Below are 15,109 nucleotides of genomic sequence, written 5' to 3'. Positions count from 1 at the left end.
TCTGAGCCAGTGTGGCGACTCTTATCTGCCATTAAGGGGCCACTGTTGCTTCTGGGGCTATTTTAGAGACTGGCGGACAGATATTATATTGCAACAGCAATAGACTACCCTGGTTGCCAAACTCAAGGTTCATCCAAACTATTTTGAGTCAGGCGGAAAACAAATTTTCAGCTAAATGAGTAAACTGTATTCTGTCCCTGTAAAACTCAGACAGCCCAACAGAGTAAGTGACGTCAGAAGTAAACAATCGGAAGGTCCACCCTCTTTAGAACCAGATGACTTTAACTGTCCGTCACCGCCAAAAATATTCAGACAGTGAGAAACAGTAAAAAATATATATATATATATATATATTTATGATAATAAAATAATAACAATAATACAACGATAAAACTAATAAAACTATAAAACCATAAAATAATAAAACAACAATAAACCAATAACAATAAAACAATAACAATAAAATAATAAATATAATAGTAATAAATATAATAGTAATGAAATAATAATAGTAATAATAATAGTAATAATAATAGTAAAAATAATAATAGTTATAATAAAATGATAAAATAAGATCAAATATGATAAAATAAAAATAATAGTAAAAATAATAGTAATAAAAATAATAATAAAAATATTCAGACAGTGAGAAACAGTAAAACAATATATATAAGAAAAATAATAAAGTAATAAAACACTAATACAATAACAATAAAACAACAGTAAAACAATCAAACAATAAAGCAATCAAACAATAAAACAATAACAATAAAACAATCAATAGTAAAAAATAATAATAATACAGTGAGAAACAGTAAAAAAAATATATTTATATATATATATATGTTTTGTCAGCCTAAGACGTCCGACCCAGCTGACATGCTCACTTAAAAGAGCACCTACCACTCCTCCTCCCACATCCCATGGCTCGGCCCACCCCTCCCTGCACATGCTGGCTCAACCAGCAGCTGAAAAAAGATAAAATATTGTTTTATTTTTCTGGTACTGGCTCTGAGCCAGTGGGGCGACTCTTATCCGCCATTAAGGGGCCACTGCTGCTTCTGAGGCCATTTTAGAGACTGGTGGACAGATATTCCATTGCAACAGCAATAGACTACCCTGGTTGCCAAACTCAAGGTCCATCCAAACTATTTTGAGTCAGGCGGAACACAAATTTTCAGCTAAATGAGTACACTGTATTCTGTCCCTGTAAAACTCAGACAGCCCAACAGAGTAAGTGACGTCAGAAGTAAACAATCGGAAGGTCCACCCTCTTTAGAGCCAGATGACTTTAACTGTGCGTCACCGCCAAGAATATTCAGACCGTGAGAAACAGTAAAAAAAAAAAATATATATATATATATATATATAAGAAAATAAAATAATAACAATAATACAATGACAAAACTAATAAAACCATAAAATAATAAAACAACAATAAACCAATAACAATAAAACAAAACAATGAAATAATAAATATAATAGTAATAAATATAATAGTAATGAAATAATAATAGTAAAAATAATAGTAATAATAGTAAAAATAATAATACTTATAATAAAATGATCAAATATGATAAAATAAAATAATAGTAATAATAGTAAAAATAATAGTAATAAAAATAATAATAAAAATATTCAGACAGTGAGAATCAGTAAAAAATATATATATAAGAAAAAGAATAAAGTAATAAAACAATAAAACAATAACACTAAAACAATAACACTAAAACAATAACACTAAAACAATAACAGTAAAACAATCCAACAATAAAGCAATCAAACAATAAAAGCAATAACAAAACAATGACAATAAAACAATGACAATAAAACAATAACAATAAAACAATAACAATATAATAGTAGTAATAACAATACTAGTAATAGCAATACTAATAATAGTAAAAATAATAATAGTAAAAATAATAAGTTATAATTAAGGCTCCCTGTTTTCCGTTTTTGCGGATTTTTACAGATAAATACAGACAGAAAACGATGTGAACAAAAAAAAAAAAACATCAATACATTTTTTTTTTTTAAATACAAAAAAAAGTAAAACCCAGACACCACAATCATTCTTAGAAGAGCTAACTGGTGTAGCTTTGAATAGAGCGTTTGTACAAAATCAGCCCATTTCTTAAATGCAGAACGGCAAAAAAATCAAAATTATTAGTGAAACTATAATTAATACACATACAATACAAGCCGGAAAGCATGTTAAAATGTAATCAAATGAAGAAAAGAAAAAAGAATTCCCGAGGATGGCACATGGCATCCAACAAGGCAGCTAGGCCCTGGGGGGGGGAGGGGTGATTACGGAAATAAAAAGATTCTGAATGTAAGCATAAGGTGCAGGCTTTAGATGTGGATGAGAGACAGTGTTTCCACCCAGAACGCGAAAGGCAGCAGGCACTTATGCGGATAAGTTCCTTGCTGAAGCGTGATGCGACTCCAGCCTGAAAAGCAGCATGCACTTTCTGTGCACTTATAATGGTTGCATATAGACTCCAAGTCAGGCAATTTGGGCAGACACTTAATAAAGGAGTTCTGATTGTGGCAGTGTGTTTGCGCCACCTCAGAATAGGAACAGACACTCAATCCACATATGTGTATTGTGGGAGCATGATGTCACTGGAGTCTGACAACCAGGAAGTACTTCTTACAGAAGTGAATATTATAGAGTTATTGTGTCATTACAACATGACAACATGAAAAAACGACAATATGGGCAGAACTTGTGGAATTTCACTTAGCGGAATTCTGCAATGGATGAAAAAAATGCAAGTCGTGCTGCTCACGCTGCGATGTAGCGCCAGTATCGCATTCAGTGCTGAAACATCTGCGGGAATGTCCACACATGGTGCGCAAAAGCACGCAGCCACTCGGGTTTGATTTTGCTGCTGTTCGAGCCCTCTTACTGCGACTGATCGGGTTATAAAATCAAGCTGGACGGCTTCCTAGCGATTGGAAAACACACTGGGGATGCCAAGCCTTCCTTGTGTTTTCCAGCTCACTTGCTAGAGCCTCATGTTGTTCCGTTTGTCATCGCATTGCTCAAATTGTGAATTGTGGAAGCATGACTTCACTGCTTCCAGGCATTGTCTACAGAAGTGTGTATTCCAGAGACATGACGTCACTGCTGCGAGCCATGGTCTGCAGATGTGTGTTTGTGGAAGCCTGACGTCACTGCTGCCAGGCATGGTCTACATATGTGTATCTGTGGAAGAGTGACGTCACTGCTGCCAGGCATGGTCTGCAGATGTGTGTTTGTGGAAGCCTGACGTCACTGCTGCCAGGCATGGTCTGCTGATGTGTGTTTGTGGAAGCCTGACATCACTGCTGCCAAGCATGGTCTGCAGATGTGTGTTTGTGGAAGCCTGACGTCACTGCTGCCAGGCATGGTCTACAGATGTGTATCTGGGGAAGACTGATGTCACTGCTGCCAGGCATGGTCTGCAGATGTGTGTTTGTGGAAGCCTGACATCACTGCTGCCAGGCATGGTCTGCAGATGTGTGTTTGTGGAAGCCTGACATCACTGCTGCCAGGCATGGTCTGCAGATGTGTGTTTCTGGAAGCCTGACGTCACTGCTGCCAGGCATGGTCTGCAGATGTGTGTTTGTGGAAGCCTGACTTCGCTGCTGCCAGGCATGGTCTGCAGATGTGTGTTTGTGGAAGCCTGATGTCACTGCTGCCAGGCATGGTCTGCAGATGTGTGTTTGTGGAAGCCTGATGTCACTGCTGCCAGGCATGGTCTGCAGATGTGTGTTTGTGGAAGCATTGTGTCGCTCTTAAAGCCAGAAAAGTACTGTCAGTTGATACCAGTGTGTTTGTTGTGATAGAAGCGTGAGGCTGCAGTGGCTTGTAAAGCAGCAAGATGTTCACAAGCGTGGTGTATTCCACCCGCACTGTGTCTCCCGAACATGGGCCGCAGCAGGTAGTTCATACAGAAATGATAGTGTGGGTCATTCATGCTCTAAAGCAGCAAGCAGGCCGCACTGATGTGCAGAAATGCAGGAGACAGTGCACAAGATACACAAGAGATGTTCACTGTGGTGGTGGTGCGCTTGTAAGCACAGGCTTCAATTCTAAAGAGTGAGTCACCTAATGCAGTTTCACAATAGCTGGCATCATCACACAATTACACAAATGAATGGCAATCCTTTTCTTACCATCTAGAGGGCGAGAGGTCTTCCCCCCCCCCTTTGACCTACAATGTACACACCTAGCTGCAGCACGCCCTTTAACCCTCGAGCAATCTCAAGCTCCTTGAAGCCATGCCTACGGCACTGGGGACTCTCACATCGCAAGCCTAGACAGCGTGTGACAGCGCCTTGACTTTCACATGTCACATGCCGTGTCTGTTTAAGAACCAGTTGAGCTGAAGGATGGCAGCGGGGGGATGCCAGGGGGTCTCCGCACTGCCTGTGTCAGCTCTTTACACAGTTGGTGATTTGTAGGCTTGAGGGGGGCACATGTTGGGTTCCCACAGAGGCAACACGGAAGACGTCTTGCTATGCTTGCACCTCACTCGAATAAAACCAGAAAGAGACACAGAACGCAAACGCACAAAGTCAATACACAGCAACACCATAATCTAAAACTAGAGGTAGAACGTTGATTCCTCTGTCCCATTGAGCTGACAACAGACGGGGTGGGGGGAGGTAGAGTGATGCACGCGATGGGGAAAGCAGAGACACAGAGAAGAGGCGCTGACAGGGAGAGCTGCGCCGTGAAATGGATAAAAAAAAAAGAAGCTCAACAGTGGTGCGCGCGCGCCACTGCCAGCATATGTCTTCAATTATCGCGGCTGTCAAGCCTCGATAATTGAAGACATATGGCCTCTGGTGCGCGTAACAGACACCAATAGGCCATAGGCGGACCTACGTGACTGCCTATGGCCTATTGCGTGTTCTGTTAAAAAACAGCACGCACGCAAAGGCCAATGAAAATGGACCTTGGAAATAACACGCACGAGCTGCGAGGAATTTCCATGTCCATTTTCAAAACGCCGGGAAAAGGACTCTCGCTGCGCGACACTGCATGCGCAGTGTACGCTAGGCCCGAGCCCTAAAAAAACTTTCTGACATATCTAGTTCTAGTTAACTTTAATCGTCTGTGCTGCCTGTTGCTAGCAGATCTGCTGATTGGCATACTGGGGCAACTTATATGTTTATAGAAAAGCACTATAAAAACACATTGGTATTTACTAGATGAACCAGTTCCCACCATCTTTACCTCGTCATTTCAATCTTCAATGTACTGCGTGTGATGTGTATTTAGTCGATTATGGTTCAAGCACTATTACTTGAGCCACCAATGGCAGTGGTCGGTGATGGTGTCCAGAGTTCGCTCGCAGTGAGTTTACTGTTGGAATGATGGCGGTTGTGTCGGTCCACCCAGTTAAGTCAGCAGAGGCAACAGGGTTAACCTTGTGTGAGAGACCTTCCTTATTGAGCTCCAATGGGGTTCCCCAGGTCTTTGGGGGAAATAAAATATAAAACATGGAAAATGCAATGCCCACACAGTAATTTCCATCAACTACAAGGGTGGTTGTGTTACCGCAGAGGAATGTCAGGGCGATGTTGAGCATCATCATTCTCCAGGCTCAAGGGACTCAAGGACCCATGTAATGCTTAGGGGTGGTTGAGCGCCACTGAAAAGGTATTCCATGCAACAGGGGGATTGTGAGAATGCCTTTGTTTAAGTCCCATCCTCGTCTCCCTTTCCCCATTCCCACAATTAAACTTCTGTTTTGTAATTTAACCCTGTTCAGAAAGGTTTAACAGGAGGATTGGGCCTCGAAGCACCGCTCAATGAAATATGGAGGAAGAACATATTCACATTTTGTGTGATTCTAGGATTGACTATTTATTAGATCGTAGTTTATTTTATGAGCCCACTTCATGGCGGCCAATTTCTTGAAATCCCACCCGAAAACACAGTGCCATTGCTTTCAGTGAGAGGAAAAGCTGCTGTGGAGATGCTTGCGGTGGCGGGAGTGGATGCAATGAGGGGGAGCAGGCCTATTGCAAGAGTTACAAGGGGCTGCGCTGTCATCGGGATGTAAGGCCTAGACCCCAAATTAGAAGGTGAAAGTAGATAGCAAGTAGAGCAAAGAGACAGGATGTAGGGCAGAGATTAACTGCACATCAAAGAGCAAAAACTGGTCAAAGTGAAGAAGGCTAAGCAGAAAAATCATTAGAGCCTTCGTTTGGGATTCACCTCCATGCAACACATGTAAAAACACTGGGTGAAGAGATTGCATAGTAAGATCATATTTGGCATGAAAGTTGACTTTCCGCCAGAACCCTTTGCGAGACTTCCTGAAGATCCATTTAGTGTCCCCTTGATAGATTTTTATTTGCAGCTAATATGATGCTCTAAGATACCACACCCAAGGTCCCAAAGTCTTGAACGTATCAAACTTGATTGCCTCTAGCATGAAGTAAAGTTTCCTAATCTGTTTAACTTATTTTGCAGATGAAAAACCCTGGAAGGGAAGGCACTGGTGGCTCAGAAACCCTAAACCCCCGCCACTGAAACCAACCATCAACCAGACACAGAGAGGGCAGCTGCCCCTGAAGAGGTCTGTCAGCACGGAACGCTATGTGGAGACCCTGGTGGTAGCCGACAAGCAGATGGTGGGCTACCATGGCCGCCGGGATATCGAGCAGTACATCCTTGCCATCATGAACATTGTAAGTTTTATAACCAAATCATGGCCGCCCTGGTAGATGCAAAGGTGACCTAGCTCACAATAAATCAGGGGACGTCCTCACAATGTGAGGCCTCCAAGTACATGAACACGTATTATTGATCTATTAATAAAATCAGTATCATGTTGAGATACTTGAATGCAAAATTCCTTTTGCACAGCTTCTCTTCTGCTAAGACCTGCATATAAGTATATTTATTCATTTATTTTGTAAATTGTACAGAAATGCCTAAGCACTTATTTACTACGGCAATTTATTTAAACCTATTTATTATGGCAAATAAATGGTACTAACAGTTTGATAAGAGTCGAAGGGCCTGATTTTGAGTTTGACGGACCACCTTACTCCGTCACAAACGTGATGGGTATCCCGTCCGCCGTATTACAAGTCCATCATATCCTATGACACTTGCAATGCGGTGGACGGGATATCCTTCACATTTGTGACAGAATAACCCATCCGCCAAACTCTAAATCTTGCCCAAAGTCAGTCACTGTGGTCGTTATGGTCATACATTTGTTATTCGGATGGAGTTCGTTTTTAAGGAGCTACAGAAAGTAGAGGAACTTTGGAAGAATAAACAAAGTAAGAAAAGGGCTTCCAGTGTTGAGTTGGAAGCAGAGTAAACGGCTTGAAATTAGAAGGGGCACAGGCAGCTGGAACTCTGGCAAACAGGTTTTTGGACGGGGAACAAAGTGGACGAAAGGAATATTTTGGCCGGTCCTTAATTTCTGCCAGCTGCAGTCCCTGGGCACCACCACTCATCTCTGGCGACCAGGCCTAATTTTCCATCATGTGACTTGGACCTAGAAGAAGAGAGAGAAAGGCAGAAAAGGGAGAAAGAAGGAAGAAGAGACAGATAGGAAAAACGTGACAAACAGAGAAAGCAGGGATTGACGAGAAGCTGCAGGAGTGAGATAAAGAGACATGAAGTGTAGGGTGGTGGAGAAAGAAGGCGTGAGATGGATAAAGACTGGGATGTGAGGGGCTCCTAAGAATAACTTTGGAGCCCGCACTTATTTATTTTATTTTTTTACAAATTAAGCTCTGCATAAAGGTGCACAAGGCCAGTAAGATAAAGTGATAGACCATTGATACTTTACACAGCTGGACACAGGAAGCGAAAATAAATATATTATGGAAAAGGGAGACAGAAGTGAAATGGTGTGATGCCATAGGGTAAAAGAAAGTGAGATTGTGAAGCGAATGGATTGAAAGTTGAAGGTAAGTTGTAGCAAATGGACCTATGTGCTAACAAGAATTCCCATTCACAGTGAATCACAATGTGACCTACTTCATGAATAATTCTGTGGTTGGTCACAAATTGCTGCTTACTCTGACTTGATGCAATCACAGGGATGGTAGGCTGCTGGGGTCAGCAGACAAACATGTCTGTGGTTGCAATGAAAAAGGTTTTTATTTTCTGATTTTGGTTTTCAAATGGAGCCCATTTTTCCGTAAAGCAAGCAGGTCTGTGTTTAAAAAACAAAACTGAAAGTTCGCTTTCAGAATGCTTACCACTCTAATTCAGAAGTAAGTACATGTTCAATGTTTTGCGACCGCATTTTGGTCGGAAAACATTGATAAATATGAAGAATTGCTTTTTGGAAGGAATGCCTACAACATGCCCATTTCAAATGCTGATTCCTTACAAAGTCGAACCCCCATTGTAGGAATCGGAAATCATTTACCAGCGCCTGAAATAAGGGTTGTACATCTGGCCAAACATTTTTACTGTCGCAAATTTGTCTTTGCAACCGTAAAAGCGTTTTGTACATCAGGCATTGTGTTTTATAACTCTCAATATTGTTCTGTCCTTCCACCCATCCCAACATGTATCTCTTTCTAACAGACGTCTTTACTTGTACTATTGATACATCCTCCCTTTCTCCACACTATTCAGCCTTTTTCAGTTCTATGATTAACAAACTTTGATTGTCCTTCCCCTCATTCTCTCCTTCGCTCTTTCCTTCTCCGATCTTCATGTTGTTTAACTTTCTTCTCTTTCCTTTCCCTTCTCAAATTATGAACTTTCTTTCAATGGGACAAATCCTCTACTTGCCTCACTGCGCCCTCGCTGTTTTTCGTCAGCTTGTCTTGAATTCTGCTCACCATCTTCTTTAGCATTACTCCTTCCTTTGGGGTATTTCTCAGCTACTTCCTACATGCCATCATTCTTCCTGTCTTGAACAAGCCTTCTATTGTACCTTATTCTCTGGCCAACTTTTGTCTTATCTCGCTTTCTACCATACTCTTCAAACTACTGAAGCATGTAGTCTCCAAAACTTCTCTTTACATCTTTACTCAAACTCACCTGTGTTCCCCACTCAATCTGATTTTCGGCCCACACACTCACCGGATGCTTCCTTTTTTTTGTCGACTGATTGCTTGTGTTCTTTTTACCTGGAACTCAAAGATTCTTCTTATGTTATTCATCTTTCCCTCACTGCCGTATCTGATATTCATTCTTTTTATTCTCCGCTTCACTCTGTTTTCACTTGAAACTTGGGGCTCCATGCTTTTTTCTTCTCTTTATGTGGCCATACCCACTCCATCATGGGCTGATGCAGCCTCATATTAATTTCCTCTCTGATATTGTGTTCTTTAAGGCTCCTTCTATGCACACTTATCTTCCCAGTCTACCTTGCTGCCAGCTGGTCCTAAAAGGTCTTCCTTTGACCTTTCCATCCATTTATATGTGAAGTATTCATAGAGGTCTGCTTCCTTCTCTTCCTAGGTACATTGTTCGGTTTCTAACCATTTATCTACTGGTCAATCTTCGATTATCTTGTACTTTCTGCAACTCAGCCCAAATCCAACCGAGTTTCTGTTCTTTTCCGCAGCATCACTTTATACCTGCCTTGCAGGCACGGCCCGTGCCGGGCGTTATACTGGGGCGGTGACGTCAGGCAGGGGAGGGTCACGCTGCATCACATTTGGCGATGCAGCGTGGGCAACTAAATTTGTTTTATTTATTTTCATCGGTACTTACCTCTAATGGTCCATATCCTGCATTTTACAACCCCCCACCCTGCCCCTCCTCTGCCTGACGTCACCGCCCCAGTACACTGCCCGGCACGGGCCGTGCCTGCTGCCTTGTCCTACTTCGCCCCTCTAAATTATTGATGATCTTCTATAGCTCACACAAGTAGCTTTCGACGTCTGGACGACATACCATTTATACCTTTCCAGGCAAATGGAACCCTTGTTCTTATCGTCGTCTTCTCTCTCCTTGACTATTGATCTGAGTTCTTCCTACATCTCGCTGCCTATTTTCCCTGGTCTTTCTTCAACTCCTCTACCTGTTTTCACTTTAGCCTCCAAAAGTACTGCTCTGCTCTCTTCTTCTTTCCCTCTGTTCTCTGGCTCCCATTTCATTCCTGTCTCCTTGATTGTTTTCTCTGCATCCTTTTAAATGCGTTCACGGTCTCCTTCTATTTGCATCTCCTCTCTGGAAATTCTGTTATTATTGGCATTTTAAATGACAATGCCTTTTATTTATCTGTTTTAAAAACAACACAAATAAAAGGCATTGTTATTTACAAAGCCAAGAGCTCAAACTCTCGTAAATGCGAGGCCTATTGCATTGCAAATGCTTGTTTTCTGTTACTAAAAGTGGTCGCGTATTGACGTGTAAGCGCAAACAAAACACGTAACTTAAAAAACAAGCAAAACAAATGCACATAAATCATGCTTTCCAAAAATACACATCTCTGCTACACAACATTTAATGACCTCCCTTTTAACTCTATTCGGATCTCTGTGGCTGTTTATCCAGGTGCGCCCCCTTGCCTTTCAACACCCCGGCCACACACCACTGCATCCCCTCCGTGGTTATTGAAGATTCTTCCCTCTGTCACGGGGTAGTTATCGATAGTGCAGCAGGTGCAGTGGCACCAGAACTCTGGAGACTTCAAGGCCCACTGCCCACCAGTTATGACTGTTTCACTCCTCAACTAGCAGACGAAGGGAGGGTCGATTTACCTTTCTTGCACCTGGGCCGATGGCTCCCATGTAACTCCACCGCCCTCTGTCGTTTCCACCTAAGCGGTGCCTGCATAAGCATAAACAAACATACATATGTTTAAGGCCTGCTTCGATAATGGTTATTTATGTACTAGTGTTACGTTATCTCCGGTCCACATGGCTCCGTTAACAAAGAGCTGGGGCATTGTCTCGCGGCCTCCAGGCTGAGTAACAGGGATTTCTTAAGACCCGAGCTCTGCACATCTTTCCACTCGGCCTGTGAACTTCAACAGCTGCTCGCGAATTGCAGCTTGGCCTGGCTATTTTTAGGACGCTATTTCTGACATTGTTTGAAGTTCGCACTTTCTTCATTATCTTATTGAACATGGCTCTGGCCGCTTCCTGGTGACCCCAAAGCATCCCGCGCACAGGGTGTGCAGCTTGAGGGGCCGGCGCCTCGTTTCTGGCTGTTGCGGAACAGGCTTAGCCGCAGCGCCTGACATGGTGATGAGGTAGCCGCCCTGGAGCTGCTCTGTTCCCTCATTCCACAAACATGTGTGTCCTCTGCATTGTGCGATTACGGTTCTCCCAACACTGTACCTGTGGGCACGAGGCATTCCAGGAATGCGGGCACCCTGTTGCACCACACTCCGCCGCTCACCCAGTTCTAACGTGCCCCTGCTGTGTGTTGTTGTGAGGTGTGTACAAAACACTGATAGCAAAAAGGCTTCAGATACACAACAAAGACCATTTACTGTAAGCACCATTTTTGATTGATATTCAAAATCTTCAGTATCAACATTCCCTAGGTGCCTTCATGTTCGGTCATGTGACTTCTAAAAGGAAACAAAATGTACACTGGGACACACATTTTATGGATGAAACACTCACACCCTTCACAGAGACAAATAGAAACAAGCCAGCGAGTGGTGTGCGCGAGCAGCTCACCTCTCTTTCCTTTTTCATTTAGTTGCTTCCCCGTGAAATGGTTCCAAAAAAGAAGAAGCCCGCGAGTTGTGCTCGTGCGCATCAGCAAGACGTGGTTTCAATTTTCGCGCCCGTGTCTGGGCACGATAATTGAAACCACACGGCAGCGGTGCGGGTAACCGACACCAATAGGCCATGGGCAGAGCAATGCGCCCGCCTATGGCCAATTGTGTGCTGTTTTTGATAAAAAGACGCACGCAAAGGCCAATAGCGGGGGCCAAAAGGAAAAGCACGCGCGATTCCTAGGTCCGTTTTGAAACCCCCTACAAGAGGTCTCTCACTGCGCGAGCAAAGCTGCACACTGCAATGCTAGGCGCGAGACCTAACTAGAAGCAATTAGAGTGCATAAACAGGTCAATTTAATCAGCATTTCGAATGAAAAGTAAAAAGAGCAGAAAGGTAGAACTTAAAGAAAACACATTGCTTTCCTTCCCCTGGAAACCAGAAATGGAAATGTAACACAGTTCCTAGAGAGCTGTCTTATCTGTGACCCAGTGTTTGTTCGTGGGGCCTAGTGCAGTGGCTGTACACGACTTTGATAAGGGAACTTTCGTTTTAACTGGAATCCCCTAAATACCCCCATTCAGAGTACCCCCCTTGCTCAGCAAATCGCACTTGCCTGGTACGAGTTTGTCTGGCCGCTGGCCATTCCAGTATATTTAGAAATGGAGGTCATCCATTGTCCGTTTTGCAGGCTTAGGTGTGTGGGAGAAAAGGCACTGCAACAGAGAAGACAGCAATAGAGGCCTTTCCTAGCACCTCTAAAGGCCTTTCCCTACCTGCTGGGCATATCCATATGGAAGAGGCATGCTTACATAAGCACGACTTTTCACCCCTAAGGGTATCCAGGCACTGAGGCCATCAGGGAGATTAAGGGCCATATGTAGGTAAGACGTGTTTTGCGATTCTCAAATTGTGATTTTTCGGGAATCGCATTTAGAGAATCGCAAAACGATATGTAGGTAGGATTAGCAGAATATTTTGCGAATCCCACCTATTCCTTATTTGCCAATCGCAAATTGAGATTCGCAAATAAGGAATACCTTCCCATTCATTCCTATGGGCTAGAAGGCCCATAGGAATGAATGGGAAGACATTCTCAATTTGCGATTCTGAATTAGAGAATCGCAAATTGAGAATGCAATTTCAAGGTTGCAAGGGTGTCAATAGGACACCCTTTTGCACCCCTGAAATAAACATGTGTGCACATGTGGCGCACATACATGCGCTAAGGGCATGTATGTGCGCCACATGGCACTTTGAAAAATGCAAAAAAGCGCATTTTTCAAAGAAATCGCAAATTACCACCAACCTGAAGTTGGTGGTAATTTGCGATTCCTTAAACCAAAATTGCACAACTTGGGTTCTTCCTACATTGCATTTAAGGAATCGCAATTTGGGATTCCTTAAATGCATTCGCAAAATAAGGAACTCGCAAATTTTGCGATTCCTTATTTTTCGTGTGGGTTTTTGTGTGCTACATAGCACACTGCCCAAATTACATATGGCCCTAAGTGAGCTGAGGCCCAGAGTCACATGGTGCTGAGCTGATCTGACGCTGGTGATCGAACCATGAGCCCTGCCCTCCGGAGTCAGCCGATCTGGCCGCTGCGCCACACCTAACTTTAAAATGCAAATGCTCCTTCTGGGACTCTGTTACGGAAGCAGTGAGTCACATGGAGGGCAGCAGGGTGATGGAAAGGATTACTTTTTCACGTTTAATGCACCCATATCTATGACTTCAATTCGTTTTTACGCACACTCTTCCAATCTAATTTTTTTAACCATTGTTAACCGCATGCGTGCGGCATGATTTCCGCTCCTGTGCTGAGATTTTTCATATCGCACTTTACATGACGAGCTGGGCTCGTCATGAGCGTGCGAGGAGGCTACCTCATGACGAGCCCAGCTCGTCATGAGCGTCGAAGGGGTTAAGCAGTGTCCCAGTTATTTTTTTCATACGCAACCGAACCATGGTTTTTGTACCCGTTATGGCACACTCGTGATCCAAGGATGGAACAAAAGTTGGAAAGCCTTGAATTAAAAGTCCACCTATTAAAAAACATCAAACAATAAAAAGGTTCATACACTAGCCAATGGTATAGTGTGCTCTAGTGATACTCAAATTATGGCCCGGGGGCTGCATGCGGCCCTCCTAACCTCTACATGTGTCCCCCTGGGCAACAGCAGCATTAGGCTGTTGTTTACTTGACTCAACACTAATGTTAAAAAGTTTTTAACTATACCGTCAAGCATTTATTAAAGTTAAAGTGAAAAGATCTTGCAACAAACCTGTGGAAATATGATAGACTTTTTAAAATTCAAGAAGGGGTATTTCATTAACATGCGTAACCATTTCTCCTAAGTATATAAGATTATATCAGTGCATAAAGAATTATTTTAAAAGTGATAGTTTTCAAAGATGAATTTAGAAAGATTCATTCTTCCACTCACCCTGGCAACAATGCCAGTAGTGAACTAAGATGAAAATCAGTTGTTACATGCACCCTCTGGGCGGCCTGTGTTCCTCATATACGTGAACAACATTATAGTTTATTAAATCAAACACAGGAGAAGGTTTTGTACAGCACACATCCTGAAGTCATGTATTTCACGGTCCTCTTAAACGTAATAATGAAGAAAAAGAAGGGAAAGTGAAATTAAACAGTTGCATAAGATCACACAATTTGGTAAAGTGGGGTAGCCGGGATTAATCCCAGGCTTTCTGGTGTCACATTGTGGAGTCCAGCCACTATATATATATATATTTAGCTTCCTCTATACCCACCATACCACCAACACCCCCTCCCCTCTATGCCGAGTGCGCTGTCCCCACCCGACCGCTATCCTGCTGGCATCAATTCGGCCCTCTGTCACTTAACAGCGCAAACGTTTTAGCCCCTGGGAAAATGCTTGTGAGTACCCATGCTCTAGCATATCCATTTACTCAGGAAGGAAAGTTTTGCTCGCACAGAACCCAACCACATCACCCCCAGCACACAGCCATTAACTTCAATAACAGAAACAACCATAGTGCCAATATCGGCCCAACCCCAGACCTTTCTTCAAGCACACACCACTCCACTAATAACCGACACAACACAAGTTTGATGGAGAAAGTTGTTGCAGTTTTATTAGCATATACATTATGCCACCATGTTGGGTTATCTTATGGGTCGATCCAGAGCAGGCCGCCTCTCGCGACCCGCCCACCTGATGAGCCATAACCCCCCGCAGTGTTAACTGCGGGGGCGTTGTCAGTTTTGGGGGAAGGTCTAACCCCTCCCCTCGGCGGACCTCTATTCCGCCCCTTGCTCAAAAACAGCAACGGGCAGCACCCGCTCGGGGTCAGGGCAGGGCAGGGCGAGGATCACGCGAGCAGCGGCCAGGGACAAAGAGGGCGCTTGACCCTCGCCCCCTGGGCTATATAGCCCTACAA

The 15,109-nt window shown here is 43.2% G+C and overlaps 1 protein-coding gene across 1 annotated transcript in view; it reads left to right on the top strand.

Moving 5' to 3' along the window:
• The window catches only part of ADAMTS10 (ADAM metallopeptidase with thrombospondin type 1 motif 10), a 283,135-nt gene that overhangs the window by 139,296 nt on the left and 128,730 nt on the right, over positions 1-15,109 (top strand). Inside the window, exon 5 of the mRNA XM_078668321.1 lies at positions 6,482-6,699. Coding sequence (XP_078524447.1) covers positions 6,482-6,699 — 218 coding nt within the window. The remainder of the gene's footprint in view (positions 1-6,481; positions 6,700-15,109) is intronic.

Source organism: Lissotriton helveticus, chromosome 12, assembly GCF_964261635.1.
Source record: "Lissotriton helveticus chromosome 12, aLisHel1.1, whole genome shotgun sequence".
NCBI classification, from domain to species: domain Eukaryota; kingdom Metazoa; phylum Chordata; class Amphibia; order Caudata; family Salamandridae; genus Lissotriton; species Lissotriton helveticus.
The sequence above is the reverse complement of the archived record's forward strand: the minus strand, read 5'-3'. Positions and strand labels throughout refer to the sequence as shown.